Here is a 19,191-nt window from a genome sequence, read left to right on the forward strand (position 1 = left end):
CGGTCCATGGAGGACAAGTGGGCAAGAAGCCAGGTTTTAGCAAGCATGGTGATGTTTATTTTGTAAATAGATTTAGGTATACTCCAACCAGAACAGCGATATAGGATCAAATAACTTTGTGCCCTGTAAGTGAATATTTATGTTGTCTGCAGATACAGAAATAATGGCTTTGTCTTAAAATAATTTAACTTGTTATTAAGCTCATCAAAGATTTGGAATAAATCTTTATAAGACTTACAGAACAAATTTTTCTGTTTGCAGGCCTGGTGATTCACACCTTAAATTCCAGCACTCAGGAGGTAGAGACAGGTGGATCTCTTGAGTTTGAGGTCAGCCTGGTCTACATATCGAGTTCAAGGACATATAATGAGATTCTGTCTCAGGAAATCTTTTTCTATTTTATTATCTTTTTAATATCTTTCATAAGTTTTCCCATTGTAAAAGTAAAATGTCATAGAAAAATGACATATTGGAAAACAAACAAACCCAGAACAATAAAAACCTCTCTCTCCTCACACCTGAATATGACTGTGCTCAGTGCCTTTATACCTACTTAGACTTTGCTTCTGTGTTTAATTATGCCTAGGATGAATGTTTAATTACGTTGTGTGAAAACAACTGTATAAATGGTGAGTGTTTTTCTATGATTAGTATTCCTACCTGGCCCCAGCAGGCCAGGGAGGTGGTTCACACTACATTTCCCACTTAGCAAGCACACAAGTCTCTGCTGTGCTCCCGGCAGTGAGGACTTACTCTCAGGCTGAGCCTCGGTGTGTGCTCATGAGGTGGCTCAGTTCCATTCTCAGAGGTATAGGGGAATTTCCTCCATTTTTTTTTCTAAAAGTTTCTTTGTCAACTCACAGGTTTTTTTTTTTGTATTAAGACCAGAACTCTCATGAGCTGCCCTTTCTCTACAGAGTTAGGCAGTAACATGGCAATATCCCAGGCAAAACTGACTTCAGTCCTGAACTCTCCATTGTGGAAACCTGTCTTCAGGCATCAGATTTGTCCAGAGTTGGAATTGGAAGCAAGCTGGCCCACTCACTCACACAAGGATGGGAAGGAGGTATTTACTGTTCTGACACTGTTGTATTTGGGTGGGGGTTTGTGCCCCGGATCCACTGCCTTAAGTTATAAATATCTGTGGGCTGCCAGCTCCTCGAGGCCGAAGCTGCAATTGTTATTTTTATCCTAACTGGTCAACAGGGACCTGAATACAATCTGTGTCTGGAAGTGTAGAATGAATGACTGTTGAAATATCGTCTGTGTTCAGTGACTCTCTCTCAGTCTTCCCTCACAGACAGGGGGCTTTGCTTCTAGTGCCTGCAGGGTCACACTTTAGATGACTGCTGTCTCCTGTCCTCCACTAAACAGTAGCACTTGGGTTAGGTGTATAGTATTTTTTATATGGAGCAGGTTTGTTCCCTGTCTCTACTCACTTCCCATTCCTCTTTTCCTCCTTCTTCTCCACTCTCTTTCTCCCTCCCAAGTTACCCCATGATTTATTTCCAAACCCAGTGGCTCTTCCTCTTCTAGTGTCCACACTCTCTTCTCTGTAAAATCTGCTGCCCACCCTTCAGGCCCAGTCCTCCTGTCTGTGATGGCTCAGTGTCTTTTCTCACTAACTGCTTTTGCTTTGTTGTCCTTTCCCGTCCTCTAAAGGGTTGGCTGTATTCAGGCTTCCTTTTCTGTCCCATACTCACCCAAAACTTCATCTTTTTAGTCCTTGACTACTGTCCCACCTGTGGGAATAATCCCATAATCCCTCTGGCACTTTCTTTTCCAGACTCTAGTCTTCTCTTATGGATTTCCATTTCTACACCCTGCCTCCAAAGTGTAAACTAGAATGTCTCCCCAGCAGAGTGTTCAGTGGTCATTATTTTCCCAGACCTCAACCACTGCTCCATAACCTTCTTCATTACTGCCCTGTTCTTGCCCTTCTATGCAGTCAGCTACAAGCCCTGTAGACTCTTCCTTATTATGTGCATCTCTGCGCTTCCCTCTGTCTCATCTTTATCCAAGCCCTCTCTTTGCACCTGCATTATTACATCCAGACATACCAAGGTTTTTTTTGTTTTCTTTTGTTTTTATTTCTAATCACTGCATTATCTTGTCATTCCACTGCCAAGCACCATTAATGGCTGGCTCCCCATTGCTCACAGGGTGAAGTCTAAACTCCTCAGTGTGACAGTCAAGGCTCTCTACAGTCTCCTTTCACCTTACCTATCTGACTCTAGTTCCCACCACTCCCCAGCTGAGACTTCAGGCCAGGTCAGTCTCCCCGCTGACTCTTAACCTCTGTGAATGGTTGTGTCTCAGGGCCAAGGCATCCCTTACTTTAGTGTCCATCCCTAAGCCTGTGTTCTTCAAGAGGCTTTTCTTAATTACTCTGACCTACCAGGAGCCCTGCGAATTCTCAGCACTGGGTTCCCCTCTAGGTATTTGGCACTGGGTGATCTTTTGCTTTATGGTAGTGATAGTTTTGATGCTCTTAGGTTTTATTTGTGTTTACTTTTTAAACCTGTACATCTGTCTGGTCTCCCAAATAGATTTAAGCTTCTTGAGAGCATGCACCCTGTTTTTACTTCTGCTTTGTCCTAGTAGGTGCTCATTGGACTTTTTTCTCCAAATGAATGTGTTAAATGTGATGGATTCTCTCTTGTTCCTAGGTCAAGAACATCCCTGATGATCCCTGCCGCCATTTTCTCCTTGATTTTGCCCAGTCAGAGCCTGCTCAGAACTTCTGTGGGCCATATTCAGAACTTTTCAAAGGATTCATACAGGCATGTAGAAAACAGGCCCCAAAGACAGATATAGTTGCTGGTTCCACTATTGATCAAGCTGTGAACGCCACCTTTGCCGCTCTGGTGTATCGCACTCCAGATTTATATGAGAAGCTGCAAAAATATGGTAACTCATATTACAGGGAATATGTTTGATCTGAAGGCTAATTACTAAAGTTTAAGAAGGCCCATCTAAGTGAGGATCTAGAAATATTTAAAGATATTAGCCCATATCTGTAACCTAACTTTGTTAGTTCTACTTTGCCAGTTAAGAGATTAATGGTTAAGCCAGGCGTGGTGGCGCACGCCTTTAATCCCAGCACTCGGGAGGCAGAGGCAGATGAATTTCTGAGTTCGAGGCCAGCCTGGTCTACAAAGTGAGTTCCTGGACAGCCAGAGCTATACAGAGAAACCCTGTCTCACAAATACAAAACAAAACAAACAAAAAACAAGAGAGAGAGAGAGAGAGAGAGAGAGAGAGAGAGAGAGAGAGAGAGAGAGATTGATTAATGGTTAATTTATAATTAGCTCTTAGCATCTTACAGTATGTGTCAGGTAACTATGATCTGCAAAATTAGCAGGTACTTTATCCACAATTCCCATTGAAAAGTGCCAAGAAATTTAATTGAAAGAAAACATAGTTCATAGCCCCAGCTCCAGCATACTCAGACAGCCTTTCTCTACTTCTTTTCATCATTGTCCACAAGGAGGGAGGGCCTCTACATCTTTATACAGAGAAACGTGTCCTAAACCCTACAGAAAGCTGAGGTTTAGGTTTCCCTGGCAAGCACTCTGGCAGAGTTCATGGTCTTTTGAGTGCTGATACAGAAAGCAGGAGCAGATGCTTCCCATATTAGAGCATGTGCCTGCCTCTGCCCTGACACATGTCATGGTCACTGGAACCTGTGGGGCTCAGTCCTTTAGCTCTCGCTTTATTTCCCCTTTGCCAAAATAACTAAGTTACTCCTTAAGCCTTACGTATTTTTTAAAAATTACTCAAGTAAAACTATGTTAAGCCATGAATGATACATGGAAGTGTATATATATCTTTACTGAGCAATGGGTAAGCAGTTATCTGCATGTTTTGGGGAAAGAAATTCTGTGTTTTTATAGTAAGGAAGCTGAACCATTTTTGTTACTCAAGGGACTTTTTAATTAGAGGGATGAAGACCCCATGAGTCAAAAGCTAAACACAGAAGATGTTAAGATGGGAGAGTGTTCATATCATGTATCTACCTCATATGTGTTTGCAATAAGAACCGTTTGATCAAGGAAGGGAACAAGAAATATCCTGGTATATACAGGTTATTTCTAGAATATCTTTCCTTGGTTGTTTTGGTTTTGAGATGCTAGGGATCAAGCACAGGCCCTTGTAATGCGAGGCAGTCACTCTGTATACTGAGCTGTATCCCTAGCCTTCCTTACCAGTTTGAAAGGGGCAAGTTTTGTCTTAGTTCTTTCTACAACCGTCTTTTTTCTTTTTTAAAGACAGGATCTCACTCCATAGTCCTGGCTGGCCTGAAACTTTCTATAGGTCAGGCTGGCCTCAAACTCACAGAGATCTGCCTGCCCCTGCAGTTATTACTATTCCTGGTCCTTGGCTACTGTCTTTATGATACAAACATCACACCTAGGAACCATTTAAAAGTTCTTCAAAACTGAACTACATTGAAAATGGTCTTTGTAACTGTTTTCCTCATTGTTGTGTACAAATTGTGTTATTACTAGTCTTTTTGAGTTGCCTTAATTCCATGATACCATGCTGTGACCCCTTCTGAGTCAGGAAAACAGCATGAGGGCCAAGACCATGTCTTTTTCCCAGCAGTACACCCCCGCTGCCTGATGGAGAGCCTGCTTTACTCTCATGTAGGATATTAGCCTTTGGTTTTGATGAGAAGAAGCAAATTTAAGAGATTTTTTTTTAATTTGGGGGGGTGGTATTTTGATAATTAGAAAAATTATATACATTCTTATAGATACTTACAAAGTAAAGAAAAATTAAAGTAATATGAACTACAGTCTTATCTCATAGTACCTCTTCAAATATTTTTCTGCATATCTACCTAGCCTTAAATATATTCATGTGTGTATATATTTAACCATCCATGCTTTAAAGGTAGTCTTTTAAATATAAGATCATTTTGTTTCATAAACCGCTTCCCATGTCAGAGTGTATTTTTGTAACTCTTGCCCAAGCTGGCTGGCTACCTGAGGAAGCCTCTCATCTCTTCCCCCCTAATTCTGGGGTCATCATGTTTACATAGACATACACACTTTTTATGTTGGTGTTGGAGATCCAAAGTTCCTATACTAGTGTAATTGTTCTTACTCACTGAGCCATCTGCCCAGTCACATGTCAAAGATTTTTGTTTGTTTTGTTTTTTGAGATAGGACGTCTCTCTGTAGCCCTAGCTGTCCTGAACTCCCTCTGTTGACCAGACTGGCCTTGAACTCACAGAGATCTGCCTGCCTCTGATTTTTGAGTTCTGGGATTAAAGGCATGCACCACCACCACTCAGCTGAGTTTTCTAAATTTAATTTTAGTATTAAAGTTTTTTTTTTTTAACTTTTGGTATACTTTGTCTTATTTTTCTGCATTTGTGCACTTAACTACTACTGTTGTTTCAGAAATTATTAGTTTGGGTGAGATTAGATTGAAATGACACAGAGGATGCAGTAGGCATTGTGCCTTTCCTCTTTTGCCATCCCCAGTGTGTGTCAGGGGAGGTGAGGCTCAGAAGCTTATGTGCCAGTAGCCCATGTGCCAGCTAAATGTAATCCCTTCCTTTCTTCTTTCCCTAGTTAACAGCGGTGGCAAGATAGCCCTGACTGAGGAGTTCTCTCAGGTGTATTCCCTGGCAGATGGGATTCGAATATGGATGGTAAGACTTTCCTTCCCATGAAGTTGGGACATGCCTTAGATTTTCCCACTGTAATAAACTAACTTCAGAGTCATGAATAGATTCAAATTTAGAGTCCTTAGATCATAATTTAATAAGTGTTGAAAATGCTGAGTAACTCTTTATAACTCTAAAGACTGCTTCTGGGTACTGTGCCTGTTTCAGGGAGAGGAAAGACCCTTGGCATATTGCAGAATTGGTTCTGCAACAGTAACATGGAAGAACGAAATGTCTCTTGGTTGGTTGTGTGTGCTTTCTTGTGGTGCGGGCATGCGTGTGTGCGTGCATGTTTGAGACAGGGATTCCTGTAGCCCTGGATGGCCTCAAATTCCCTATATAGCTGAGGCTGGCATTGAACTTCTAATCCTTCTGCCTGCCACCACTCAAGAATATCTACAGAAGAAACAAAGCACTTCTAATTAAAATGGAAAGGCAAAGAGTATCTGAGAAAGTCACCTACCACAAATAGTTCTGTTTAAAAGGGTTTAGCAGTTGACTAGATATGTTGTAGATTGTATTTCTGGTATAACCTAAGACTGCTGACATCTGGACAAGATGCTCTTGTTCTCTTTTAAGACTGTAGGCATGCATCAGATATGCTTTTTTTTTTTTTTAAGTCTTTTGTGTGTGTGAGTGTGTGTGTGTGACCCTTGCTGGGGCTGGTCCTTAATACCCTTCTCTGGAAAGGTGTATCACTTGGGAGTGTTGTTGTATTCAGGTTAGAATAGACTTCAGATTTTTGTCTGACCTTTGCAGCAAACTAGATATGCAACCCTAGTAAAACCCCACTATACGATTTGTCTATACTATTGGCTTTAAAGAAAGGCCCCTCCAACAGCAGTGTTCTAGTTATTTGTGTAGTTGTGAGGTTCTAAGGATTAAATGTAGGACCTCACACCTGCCATTGAGCTATGGTTCTCTAGTCCTCAATTTTTAAAATAATGAAATCACAGAGATTTCTTTCGGATACCACATAGTGATGAAGGTTTCGTTTACTTCAGAGTCTCTTAAAGAAGAACAGCTCGGACCTGTGTCTGTGTGGGGGGTTGCTAGGATGTCCTCCACTGTCTCAGCACCATGCGCCTTTGAAGTAGCTTTCTGTGGCTGCACTTTCTACTCTGACAGCTTAATTGTGTGGCTTCTGTCATCTTCCCAGTTAGAGATGAAGCAGAAGTCCTTGCTGAGCCTGGGGAATGAGTCAGAAGAAAAACGTGGTTTGGAAGCTGCAGAGGTGAACCCAGAGAGCCTGGGTGAGTGTACCAGTAACAGCTACCACAGCTGGGCCATTGCGTTTCCTTTCTGAACCTGGGAGCAGGTGCTTCACCTGCCGCCAGGTTATCTTAATTGAGCTTTGTTAACCTAGGGAAGTCAGAAGGGATATGGAGCAGATGCCAGAGATGAGTTATTATTCACCCACATGTTTCAATTGAAGCATCTTCGTAATGGCTTCTCTTTTAGGAAATATTAAGTGCTTTTTAAGCTATATCTTGTTATATTTTTAAAATGTGTGCACATTAACTAGCCATGGAAATGAAATAATTATTAATTTTTAAAATACTATTATGGCTGTGATAATTTTAAAGATTGTTTTAAAATAATATGTGCACCTGCATGTGGGTATGTGCACAAATGCAGTGCCTATAACATGTGTCAGGGCCTCTGGAACTAGTTACAGGAAGTTATAAGCTGCCTGATGTGTATCTGAAAGCCAGACTCTGGTCCTCTGCAGGAACAGTGTGAACTCTCAACCACTGAGACATCTCTCCAGCCTGGTCGTACTGTGCTTTAAAGCCCTAGTGTTACGAAATATTTACAGATGAATGGGCAGTGCCTGGAAGCTGTTGGAAACCACTGGGGAGAAGGGAGTAGGGGACCAGGCTGGCTGAGAGTTAACAGCTGATTACTGAGGCTGAGCATTGGGCATGTGGCAGGTCCTTCTACTACACTATCTCTATCTGTGTTTGAATCAATCATTCCTATACAAACTTTTGAAAGGGCAAAATCCTGATTTGTACTGTAAGATAAGACCTTATCTTAAGATAAGGTTCTGTCAGTAGATGCACATGTTACAGCATTTATGAAGGCTTTTCTTGCCATAAATCATGAAGTTTAAATAGATCATTTTTTTCTCCAAAAGTAGATTGTAAGTTTAACTTTGATTTTTTCTTGTTTTGCTTCATTTGTTTTCATTTAGCAAAAGAATGTATTCAAAAAAGTCTGTTATTACTGAAATTTTTGCCCATGAGCAAAAGTTCAAAAGAAAACTGTGACAAGTTGGTACCTGTTGATGAAACTGATCATCTCCAGCCACTTGATAGACGCCAGAGGACAAGCTCTGTGGTGGAAGAACATTTCCAGGGTTCAGGATCTCCTACAGAAGCAGCCACCCCAGCTGCAGGTGACAGGAGTCCTGGCTTAGAGATCCAGCCAAAGCTACTACCTAGCAGTGGCCCCTCTGTTGCAGAAGTGTCCACAGCTGAAGAGCCCTCATCACCATCCACACCCACCCGGCGGCCTCCCTTCACCCGAGGGCGACTCCGGCTGCTCTCTTTCAGATCCATGGAGGAGACCAGGCCAGTCCCCACAGTCAAGGAGAAATACCCGGTGCTGAAGGATGTCATGGACTTCATTAAAGACCAGTCACTCTCACACGAGAGGTGAGCCAGTCATTTTCTTCCAGAACTTTCCCTTCTCAAGTCTTAGGTACCCAGTCTAGTCAAAGGCTTGAAGTTCATGTTTAACACAAACAAATAAGGGGTAGGGGAAAGAATATAATCAAAATATAGTATATAAAATTTTTTAAATAAAAAAATTAAATAAAATGAACCAATAATACTTATGGTAGGTACATCCAGACTTGTTTTAGAATATGCAGGATAAAAAACTTGGGTCTTTTTTTTCTCCTTGAAGAAATATAAGATTCATACACTGTGGACTTTTCATATACCTCAATTGGTATAGTGCTCAGTCAGCATAAAAAGGCTCTGGATTGGATTCCTGCACTAGGTTAAAACGTTGTGTGGTGATGTATCTGTGACTCCTGCACTTGGGAGGTGTAGCACAAGAGTTAGAGTACATGAGACCCTGTCTTAGGAAAGAGTGTAGCTGGGCATCTTGGCATGCACCTGTAATCCCAGTGCTTGGGAGGCAAAGGCAGGTGAATCTCTGTGAGTTCCTGGACAGCCAAAGATGCTGTAGATAGACCTTGTGTTAGGAAAAACAAAAAACAAAAAAAAACCCAGCTGTATACTTTACTGTATATAATGTAAATCTCAGTAATGTTTGACTGGATTTTTTAAAAACAGAAATATTTCTTTACTTCCTTTCTTTTTCTCCTTGTTTCTCTCCTCTTCCTCTTCCTCCATTTCTTCTTCCTCCTCCTTTTCCTCCTTTTTCTTCATTTCCTTTTCTGGCTTTTTGAGACAAATCTTATTCTGCAGCCCACACTAACCAGGAACTTTCAGCAATCCCCCTGCCTCAATTTCTTAAGTACTGGTAATGTGGGCATAAACTACCCGACCTGGCTTAAAAACACTACCAATCAATTCTATTTTTCATATTTTAGGTAAGAAATTTAGGATTTAATATTTTCTGACAAAATTATTTGATCATAGACCTATATCAGTGAGGAATTTCCTGCCCTAAGAATGAAAGCTTTGCCTCCCTAGGGAAATAAAGACACAAAGCTCCTTGAGCAGTCGGTGCGCACTGATTTGTGTGCTTCAAGTGCTAACCACAGGGAGCATTCACAGGACAGTCCTTGTCCTCACCACAGGACTCGCTTCTGTTCATGTGGCTTCAGAGGGTGTGGAGGGGGTTGTGTTCTGGGCCTTCCTGACTTGAACTCTGTCTCCAGTGTTGTGAAGGTTCTTTCTTTGCGGAAAGCCCAAGCGCAGAGCATACTTGAAGTCCTGAGGATAATTCAGTATTGCACAGAATCCCTTGGGCAGCCTCACTGCTTCCACCCACCGTATATACTTTTCCTCCTGGAACTTCTGACCTGCCAGAAAGATTTTACAAAGTAAGTACAAATGACAGATGTGACAGAAAGTCAAACAGAGGCCATTTTACAGAAATCTTAGTTGGCATCTATATTGATAACTCCGAAATTGCCGTATATAATGCAAATTTATGTTTTTTGTTAATTTGTTCTCTCATTTCAAAAAATGGGTTATATCTTCCTGTAAAAATGAGGAATGTGATTATTACTCTATGTGTCTCTCATGTACCTACACTGACGTAAGGTTTCTAGAAGCTGAGTGCTAAGTGTACTGCTCACTTAACAGTAATGACTATGACCTTTCAAGGTGCTTCTAACCTTAACTCAACAAACATTTTTTTTCTGCTATGCCAGCCACCTTTCTAAGCATTATATATACAAAAGTGACAAGACAAACAAGGCTTCTTTCTAATGGAGTCTCATATTCTCTTGAAGAGTAAGTGGCATTCAAAATCAACAAGTCTCTGACAGTGATAGAGCATGGGGTGATTCCATACAATGACACAGGTTAGGTGGACAAGGAAAGTAGATGAAGGAAATGGCATGTACACTAAGAGATGGATGGCCTGCTGAGATTAGTCAGGAGTGCCAAGAGCAGAAGGAACTCCTGCTGCTGGGGAATCAGGCCATGGGACAGAGCAAAGGAGCAGGACTGTGTGAGTAGGGGGTGGGGAGCCAAAGCAGCGAGGCAGGACCCTACCACCCAAGGTGTTTCATGCTATACTGAGTTGCAGGTGGGAAACACTGGGAGATTTTGAAGCCTAGAAAGAGGAACGCAGTGGGTTTAAGTTCATAAAAGATACCTCTGGCTACTCTGTGGGAAAGAGGGAAAATCAGAAAAGTGTTAGGAGGTTGGTGAAATAGAGGCAAGAGAGATGGCTTGGACCAGGCAGAAGCTTAAGAGATAGAGAAAAAGGAAAGACATTCAGAAGATGAATGAAAGATATTGGAAACATGGGGAAAGAACTCAGGGTTTTAGTTGGAGCAGCTATGTTGGATGGTGTCACATTTTGCTGAGAGGAGGAATGTGAAAAACACAGATGGGGACAAAATTTAAATTTTGTTCTGGCCATATGTTTGAACTCTTTTTTTTTTTTTTTTTAATTTTATGTGTATGAGTGTTTCATGTATGTTCATGTGCCACCCCCTGCCCTGCCCCCATTCCAACCTCCATTTCCATATCTGATGCCTGTAGAGGTCAGAATCAGATCTCCTGGGAAAAGACCCCTAGAACTAGAGAAAGACTCCATGTGGGTGCTGTAAATTGAATCTGTGTTCTCTAGAAGAGCATGTTTTATTATTATGTTTTGCTTTTGTTTTTTGAGACAGGATTTCTCCGTGTAGCCCTGTCTGTCCTGGAACTTGCTCTGTAGATCAGGCTAGCCTCAAACTCAGAGATCCAACTGTCTCTGTCTCCTTAGTGCTAGGATTAAAGATGTGTGCCACCATGCCCAGTGAACATATGGAGCCATCTCTCCATTCCCTGCTGTAACTGCTTCTTTGGTATTCAACAATGAGAAGATAAGGATCAGACTCTAAAGTCCTGCAAGGTCAGGCCTGGAGATGGAGTTTGCTTATCCTCAGCATATGGATGAGATTTAAAGCTGTGTACCAGATGAAACATGAGCAGGCAGTGACCCTTCAAGCCTGCCTTTATTTAAAAGTCAAGAAAAAGAGGAGTCACTAAGACCATTAAGGTAGAGAGAGTGACCCTTGCAGTAGGTTGATAACCTGTGGGTGGTGATATCATTAAAGCCAAGAGAAGATTGTCTTCAACCTTAAGAATTGTCAGTTGAATTGGATGCTGATACAAGAACTTGAGATTGAAGCAATGGATCTGAATGGTGACAGCATTGGTAAATTGTGGCCTGAAGCCTGGTTGCAAGAAAGACGATGAGATAGTAAAGTAGAAAGAGAACACTAGAAAGAAGACAAGATGTAGCCAGCTGGAGGTTGTATTGTTTGCAGTGTTGGCTACTGAGCGGATGGAGCCTTGCTCCTGCCAAGCCCATTCTTTGCTGTGAGGCCTACACCTGCAGGTGAGGAGATACCAGTACACAGTGCTGGTGGAGATGAGTCAGCCACGGTCAGGGTTAGCAGGAAAAAGCGGGACAGTCCAGCAGTCCAGTGCAGATAAAAGTTGCCTGACTAATGGAGTGTTACAAAGGTGAGGGATTCCTCAATGAAATGAGGTAGAGAAGAAGCTAGTAACCATTTAAGGTAAGGCAGGAAGGCTTTAAATAGAGATGAAAATAGAGAAACCCAGACTGCTAAGTAGCTTGACAATATCAAATGCTTTTTAAAGAATTATGTTTATGAGCTGAGTATGATAGTGTCTCCTATGTTCCTAGTACTCAGGAGGCAAAAGTAGGAGAATTTTTTTGAGCTCAGGACCAGCATGGGCAACATAGTAAGTTCAAGGTGAACCTGGAGACTATGTTAGACTTTGTCTCAAAAAAGAAGGGGGTGGGGGGATATGGGATGTTGGCTTGTACATTAGGAGTTCTTGTTTGTTCACCTTCCAGCACCCACATGGTAGCTCATGTCTGTAACTCTAGTTCCAGGGGATCCAGTACTCTCTTCTGACCTCTGTGAGCACCAGGTACACACATGTTACACATGAATATATATAGGTAAAATATTCATAAACATAAAATTAAAAATGCATATTTTTTGAGACATAGTCTTTCTTTAGTCCTAGCTGTCCTGGCAATTGCTATGTAGACCAGGCTAGCCTTGAACTCACAAGATCCTCTTACCTCTGTCTCTAGATGGCTGGAATTAAAGGTGTGTGCTATGCTGCCCAGCCTAACAAATAGTATTTTTAAAGAGAAAGAAGAAAATCTGATAGTTACAAATGTAAAGTGGCATTAGTCAGTGTGATTGTGTGATGTTGCTTCCACCTACATTCATCTGTTTTGGAATAATAAGGTTCCTTATGCAAGAGGAATTCCTCATAGAAGGGAAAGGGGCCAGGAAGCTGGTGGTTTCTAACATGGCGATATGGTGGTGGGCTGTGGAATCCAAGCTGAGAAGAGAGCAGACGGAATATGCTGGGAGTAGCTGGTGGCTCACTGGGCTGGGCTCGGGAGGACTGAGAGAGGCTGATGGAAGTTCACAGCAGGGCAGGAGAGAAGAGTGTGGATAGAGTAGCTTATTTGGAAGGCAGTCTGCACATGGCTACGGTTAAGGAAGGACCGTCAAACTGGCTTATTTAAGGAAACTGAAGTGAAAATCCTTGGCAATGAAGAGGATAAAGGATAGAGAGAAGAAGAAATGGAGGCATCATTCCCATGGATGTTGAAGTCACTTAGGTGCCAAGAATCAAGGTGTGAAAAGCCAGGGAACTGAGCACTTGGAATGCAGCAGCTGGATCTCTATGAATTCTAGGACAGAGAGTTCCAGGACTATCCAGAGGACACCTCTGACACACACACACACACACACACACACACCTCAAAAAAAAAGTAAAAAGAAAAGTTTAATACTAAAGTCATCAATAGAGAAAGAACAGTTTGGGGGCCATGTTGGTTTGGAGAAGGTTAGCTGAGGTGACGTATGGAAGGTGTGTAACGTACATAGCATGGCTCGCTCATGGAGGAGGGGTGGGTGCTTTGTTTGATTGACAGCTGAGTAGTTGTCAACTCTGTACTTCTGCTGGACTGTTCTCTCAACCCAACTGGACTTGAATGTCACTGTCCCTGTTTTCCTCCAAGTCGTTTATCTGGCTGCTTTTTGGTTGTTTTGTGTAAGAAATAGAGATCAATAAGTTGCAGCTGATGGTTTCTTCTGTTTCTAGTTATTTTGGACACTTGGAAGGCTGTGGTGCTGATCTACACAAAGAAATCCGAGACACTTACTATCAACTTGTTCTGTTTTTGGTCAAAGCAGTCAAAGGATTTAGTAGCATAAATGACAGGTACTGGATTACCTTTATATTTCTTGAGAAAAAATGTATCTTTTTTCTAATTATAAATGAAATATATATTTGAAGTTGAAAATAAAAAAAAAACCCACAAGATTAAGCACAAGTAATTCACTGATAGCCTGTTGTCTTCAGTGTCTGATATATTACGTGCAGATTAAAACTTGAGTATAAAGCAGATTCTTGTCTCCTCTATAGTAAGTCATTCAGACATAAACCTTAAATCAAATGGCTCTTCTGTAACTGCATAACCTTGGCTAATTTGGGAGTGATTCTAATATTGCCGTCATCAGCAGTCGACCTTGCTGCCTCTTCCTTCACTGTCAGATGCCCCTGGTGTCAGACTCACTTTCCATCTTTCAGAGTTGTTCTTGGTTTTTGTTTGTTTTTTAAGATTTGAAGGATGTTTATGCTGAATCCTCCCTTACAAATTAGTACCAAAACAGGCTGCCAACTTACACTGTCCTGTTGTCAGTATGCAGCTTAGATAACTGTCACCTGTGTGGTCTCTTTAGGTCTCTGCTCCCTGCTTTATCTTGTGTTCAGACAGCCCTGCTTCATCTTTTGGATATGGGCTGGGAACCCAGTGATCTTGCCTTCTTTGTTGACATTCAGTTACCAGATCTCCTCATGAACATGTCCCAAGAAAACATCAGTGTCCATGACAGTGTGATCAGGTAAGCACGGCTCTGCCTGCCATTCCTAGAGTTGGGGCAAACAATGGGCTCTGCAGCTAGTCTGTAAAAGATCCTGGCTTTGTCACAGGAGAACTAGACAACCTCCCAAATTATATAAACTTCCCATGCCTCTATTTCTTCATCTTTAGAGCTACCTCTGAAACTTGTGGGGAATGCATACGTTCCATTCTGAGAGTCTAGGACAGTACCTGGTACACAGTGGGATTGGGTAAATTGAGAGCCATAGTGTTTTGAATTTGGAAAATGAGGATTATCTTCATTTTGTGTGTGTGTGGGGGGGGGTCCTAGTAGCCTGCAGAATTGGAGAATCCTTTTTTTTTTTTTTTTTTACACCTGTGTATGCTGTTAGCCACTGTAGTGTCCTGAGCATTGTAAAAATTTAGGTTATAATAAAAAAACAGTATACAATACTTATCTGGCTGGGGAGATAAAATCAAGAAAGTGATTTTCCCAGGGTGAGGTTTAACTATGACCCTTGGGATGTGCTGACCTCTGCTATTTCCCCAAACATAGGAAAATTGACTGTAGAATTTGTGATAGTGAAAGACTGTGTTTACACTCTCCTTTACATTAAAAGAAAATGGTATGCAAAATCTGTTTGTAAATGATTTTTAGTTCTGCTATAAAATGAAGTTGAGAGTTTGTTGAGACAATATTTTAATATAGATTTAAACACAGGTATTGAGAGACTGAGGCTTAAGAAAAGGGAGGTATTATATGCCTCTGAGTAGATGCAGGCTTCACAAGAGGTTCTTCATTCCATTTTTGACCCTGCTCAAGCTCACTTACCATCCATTACTCTTGTGTGGAGAGGAGAGAAGAACAGACAAGTAGGCGTTAAGAGGAGAATTGGGACGTAAGTGAATGTGACAGCACTCACTGTCAGAAGAGATGTTCTGGGAAGAGGGGGTCAATTAAAGCTCTTCCCTTGGGCCATCAAGGTAGCTCGGCAGAAAAAGCTGTCTCTACCACTTGACCTTCCATCAGAGGGCAGACAAGGAAGACACAGCACTGGTTACAGCTGGTTCTTTAGCTGTCTGTCATCCCAGTGTTTTAAGCCTTGTCTGTGGCAGCGTATTTAAATGTTTAAGGATTTATTATCTTTATTTATATGTATATTTCTCTGTGTGAGTGTCACACAGATATTTCTATATGTGGGTGCCATCAGAATCCAGAAGAGGATGTCCAATTTCCCGGAGCTAAAATAGTGATTGTGAGCCACCTAATGTGGGTGTTGGTAACTGAACTTGATCCCCTTGAAGAACAGCAATTATTCTTAAACCATTGAACTGTTTCTCCAGCCCATGTTTAATTTTCATTGCTGAAGCAAACTGTAAACTGTAACTATGGAAATTTATAACTTTACAAGAGAAGAGCTGATGAAATTATCCACCTAAAACCTTTGATTTGAAATGAAAAATCAGGAGCAGGACTAGGTATAGTCCCTGTGTTCCTGTCCTTTGGTGGATTGGTTCCAAGGCCTCACCAATACAAATGAGATACTTCAGGTCCTCAATACCATACACACACACACCCTCTTGTATACATTGAATCATCTCCAGATAACTTTATGATGCCTTATGTATGAGTTACTGGGAGTGCTTGATAGGCAGCTCTTATGTTGTGTTCTTTATGGATTGATGACAAAAACAACCAGACATGTTCAATACAGACAGCTTTCATGAAGATGTATTTTATTTTTAATTACGTGTCTGTGTGTGTGTTTATGTGGACATGTGAGTGTAGGTGTCCGCAGAGACTAGAGGTGTCAGATCCCCCTGGAATATGAATAAAAAGCAGCTGTGAACTGCTGACATGGGAACTGCACTCCAGTCCTCTGGAAGAACAGCAAGTGCTCTTGACCTCTGAGTCAGCCCCAGAAACAATTTTTTAAAGATAACTTTGCTGTGATATTGGCTGATCCAAAGATATGGAGCCCATGTATGTGGAGACCACTGATGCTTCAGATTTATTGACTATAATGTGTGAAGGTTGTATAGCAATTAGTTGGGAGAGCTGAAGTCACAGGATCTCCTGATCCTTTCCTCATGCAGATTGCATTAGGGTATTCGAACTCTGTCCATACTGAATTTATTTTAGACAAAGTTGTGATTGGTTCAGGCTGACCTCAGATATTCTATATAGCCAAGAATTGTCTCGAACTTCTGATCTTTCTGCCTAGGATTATAGGCTTGTTGATGTTTTTATGACATGCTGGAGATGAAGCCCACCAGGCTACATTCTCAACCGGAACTTTATTGTTATTGTTATTATTATTATTAGTTGCTATTATTATTGTTGTTGTTGTTATTCCTGTTATTGGTGTTGAGACAGGGCTTCACTGTATAGCCTTTGCTAGATTACAACTCACCATAGAGTCCAAATTGGCATCTAACTCACAGAGACCCATTTGTCTCTGCCTCCTGAGTATGTGCCACTGTTCATGGATGAACTTTATTTGTTTTTTGTTGGTTTTGTTGTTGTTGTTGTTTTTTGTTTTGGTTTTTGGTTTTTTGAGACAGGGTTTCTGAGTAGCCCTGGCTGTCCTGGGACTATGGAGGTACACTAATCTGCCTTGAACTCTGAGATCCTCCTGCCTCTGCCTCCTGAGTGCTGAGATTAAAGACACATGCCACCACAGCCTGACTGGCTGAACTTTTTAAACTCATCATATTTGACTCCAGTACCTGGCACATGATAAGTTTGCCCTACTCAGTATAGTCTGCTTCAGAAAAAGAGCCTTTTCTATTTTCTGAGTGTAAATCCATCAGATAGCTGATAAACTCTGAGGCTTTAAAAAGCAATTCCCATCATTTCAAAATGCCCCATCAAAGTTATGGGACACAGCATCTGCTAACTAGCACGTCCTTGGGTGTTGTAAGAAGCATGCTTCTCTCTCATCACATCCTTCTTTCAGCCAGTGGAGTGAAGAAGATGAACTCGCTGATGCCAAGCAGAACTCAGAGTGGATGGATGAGTGTCAGGATGGCATGTTTGAGGCCTGGTATGAAAAAATAGCCCAAGAGGATCCAGAGAAGCAGAGGAAAGTAAGACCTATCAGCTAGAGCAATCTGGGTGACTTGCTAGGATTTGGATGTGCCGGGGTGTGCTTAGAGGTTGTCTCCCAAGAGGGCTCCAGGAATGTCTGTCTGGTCGTCTTCCCGATGAGATCCATAAGTTGCTCACTTCCATAGAACTAGGTTCACAGCAGACTGTCCCGTAAGACTCGTGTACATCATCAGATACCAGTGTATTAATTTAGTGAGAAAAGGAATTACTGAAGCAGTTGGACTCTCAAGTTCTGGGCTGACATACCATTTTTCTATAGGCAAGCATAATTCCAATTACAAGGTTGCCAATCAGGTGAACTTAGAAGCAGCTCTCTGTTTATCATATGAGCATTAAATGACCCACACAGTAGAAGAATCAACTTAGGTAGCCTATCCATCTATTTGTGAGGTTTCCTGTCTGTCAGTACTGGACATATGTTTCCATATGTCAGACATCTGCTGCCTTGAAGCCACTAATTTTCCCCTTCTTACGCATCTTCTGTTTGCCAGTCATTCTGTTCATTATGGTACCTGTGGTGCTTAAGAGAAGCATACCAACTGGGACTTGAGACTTTTCTCTTGTAAGTTAACATCTGAATGAGAACATCCTGTAGTGCTCAGGTGATCTGGCAGATTCCTCTCCTACAACATACCATCTACTACCAAACAGTGACTTTCTGACTTAGTTTTCTCATATGCAGACCCTAAAATAAACTGCCTTATAACCACCAAATACTTTCTAGTAATCCAATAGCTTGTTGATATAACAGTCCCTTACTGTTTGCTCCCAGACAGGTAATTAGTTAGCTGGCTAGTAGAACATCTACTAATTGTGTAAATGGCTAGTTAAAGATGAAGGATTTATCTGAGGAGAAGCCAGAGTATTATCTGTTTTTTTATAGAGGGGTCCAGACTGGCCCAAAGCTTTTGATCCTCCTGCCCCAGTCTCCTGAATGCTAGAGTCATGGGGAAGCACTACCATGCTATTTTAATGTTCAGAATCAGTAGACCTCTTTCAATACGCTTGTTAGTACTGCCATTGTCTAACAAGTACACAAGCCAAACATCTAGATGCTATTCTTAACCATCTCTAGTAATTTGGTTACCAGGTCTTTTCACTCTGCCTCCTTAATACTTCTTAATCTGCCTGCTTTCCCAACCCTGTTCACAGCACAGTCCCTGCCCTTATTACTGCCATGGAACTACTTGAGCAGCTGCATCATAGTCAGCTTCCCCACCCTTGTCTTGCTCCGACCAATCCATTTTTTGCTATGTAACCAGAGGAACCTTCAGAATGACCAAATCTATTGCCATTACCTTTCCGTTTAAAAACTCTGTTTTTAGACTCTAGCATTTTAGGTTCCTTGGATTGTACTTTTCTAACTTCTCCTGGTGATTCCCCCTATGTATGTGCTCTAGTATGCATTCTAGATAATTGTCAATTTCAAAAGCCCTGGAGCTAGAGAAGTGGTTTAGTGGTTAAGAGCACTTGCTGCTCTTCCAGAAGACCCGAGTTTGGTTCCTACAACTGTCTGTAACTCTATCTCTAAGAAACTGTTTCTAAGTAAGTTTCTTCAGGCATACATACACATGCACAGACACACAGACATGCCCATAAATAAAAAGAAATAAAAATACATCTCTTTAAAAGGCAAACAAGCAAACACAAAGACCTTGTCTTGTTTCTTCTTTCTTTTTTCAGTGCCTTGTACCTGCTTAGACAGGTGCTCATTCCCACACAGTCAGCTACATTCCCAACCCATGTCGTGCTCCCTTTTTGAAGGAGCAAAGCTGCTCCTTCTGTCTGATGTGCCTGTCACCTTTATCTCCACCCA

At 41.6% G+C, this 19,191-nt stretch overlaps 1 protein-coding gene and 1 non-coding gene across 4 annotated transcripts in view; both read left to right on the forward strand.

The window, feature by feature from the left end:
- Positions 1-19,191, forward strand: part of Zzef1 (zinc finger ZZ-type and EF-hand domain containing 1) — a 126,047-nt gene that overhangs the window by 66,841 nt on the left and 40,015 nt on the right. For all 3 annotated transcript variants that reach the window (XM_021176147.2, XM_029484135.1, XM_029484134.1), the window contains exons 25-33: positions 918-1,066; positions 2,670-2,910; positions 5,586-5,665; positions 6,840-6,933; positions 7,878-8,340; positions 9,540-9,704; positions 13,483-13,602; positions 14,124-14,285; positions 17,224-17,353. In XM_021176147.2, coding sequence (XP_021031806.1) covers positions 918-1,066; positions 2,670-2,910; positions 5,586-5,665; positions 6,840-6,933; positions 7,878-8,340; positions 9,540-9,704; positions 13,483-13,602; positions 14,124-14,285; positions 17,224-17,353 — 1,604 coding nt within the window. The remainder of the gene's footprint in view (positions 1-917; positions 1,067-2,669; positions 2,911-5,585; positions 5,666-6,839; positions 6,934-7,877; positions 8,341-9,539; positions 9,705-13,482; positions 13,603-14,123; positions 14,286-17,223; positions 17,354-19,191) is intronic.
- LOC115032626 lies at positions 14,714-14,874 on the forward strand. The gene has a single exon (XR_003838263.1). It is a non-coding gene; the product is annotated as a U1 spliceosomal RNA (small nuclear RNA).

Source organism: Mus caroli, chromosome 11 (assembly GCF_900094665.2).
Source record: "Mus caroli chromosome 11, CAROLI_EIJ_v1.1, whole genome shotgun sequence".
Lineage (NCBI taxonomy): Eukaryota > Metazoa > Chordata > Mammalia > Rodentia > Muridae > Mus > Mus caroli.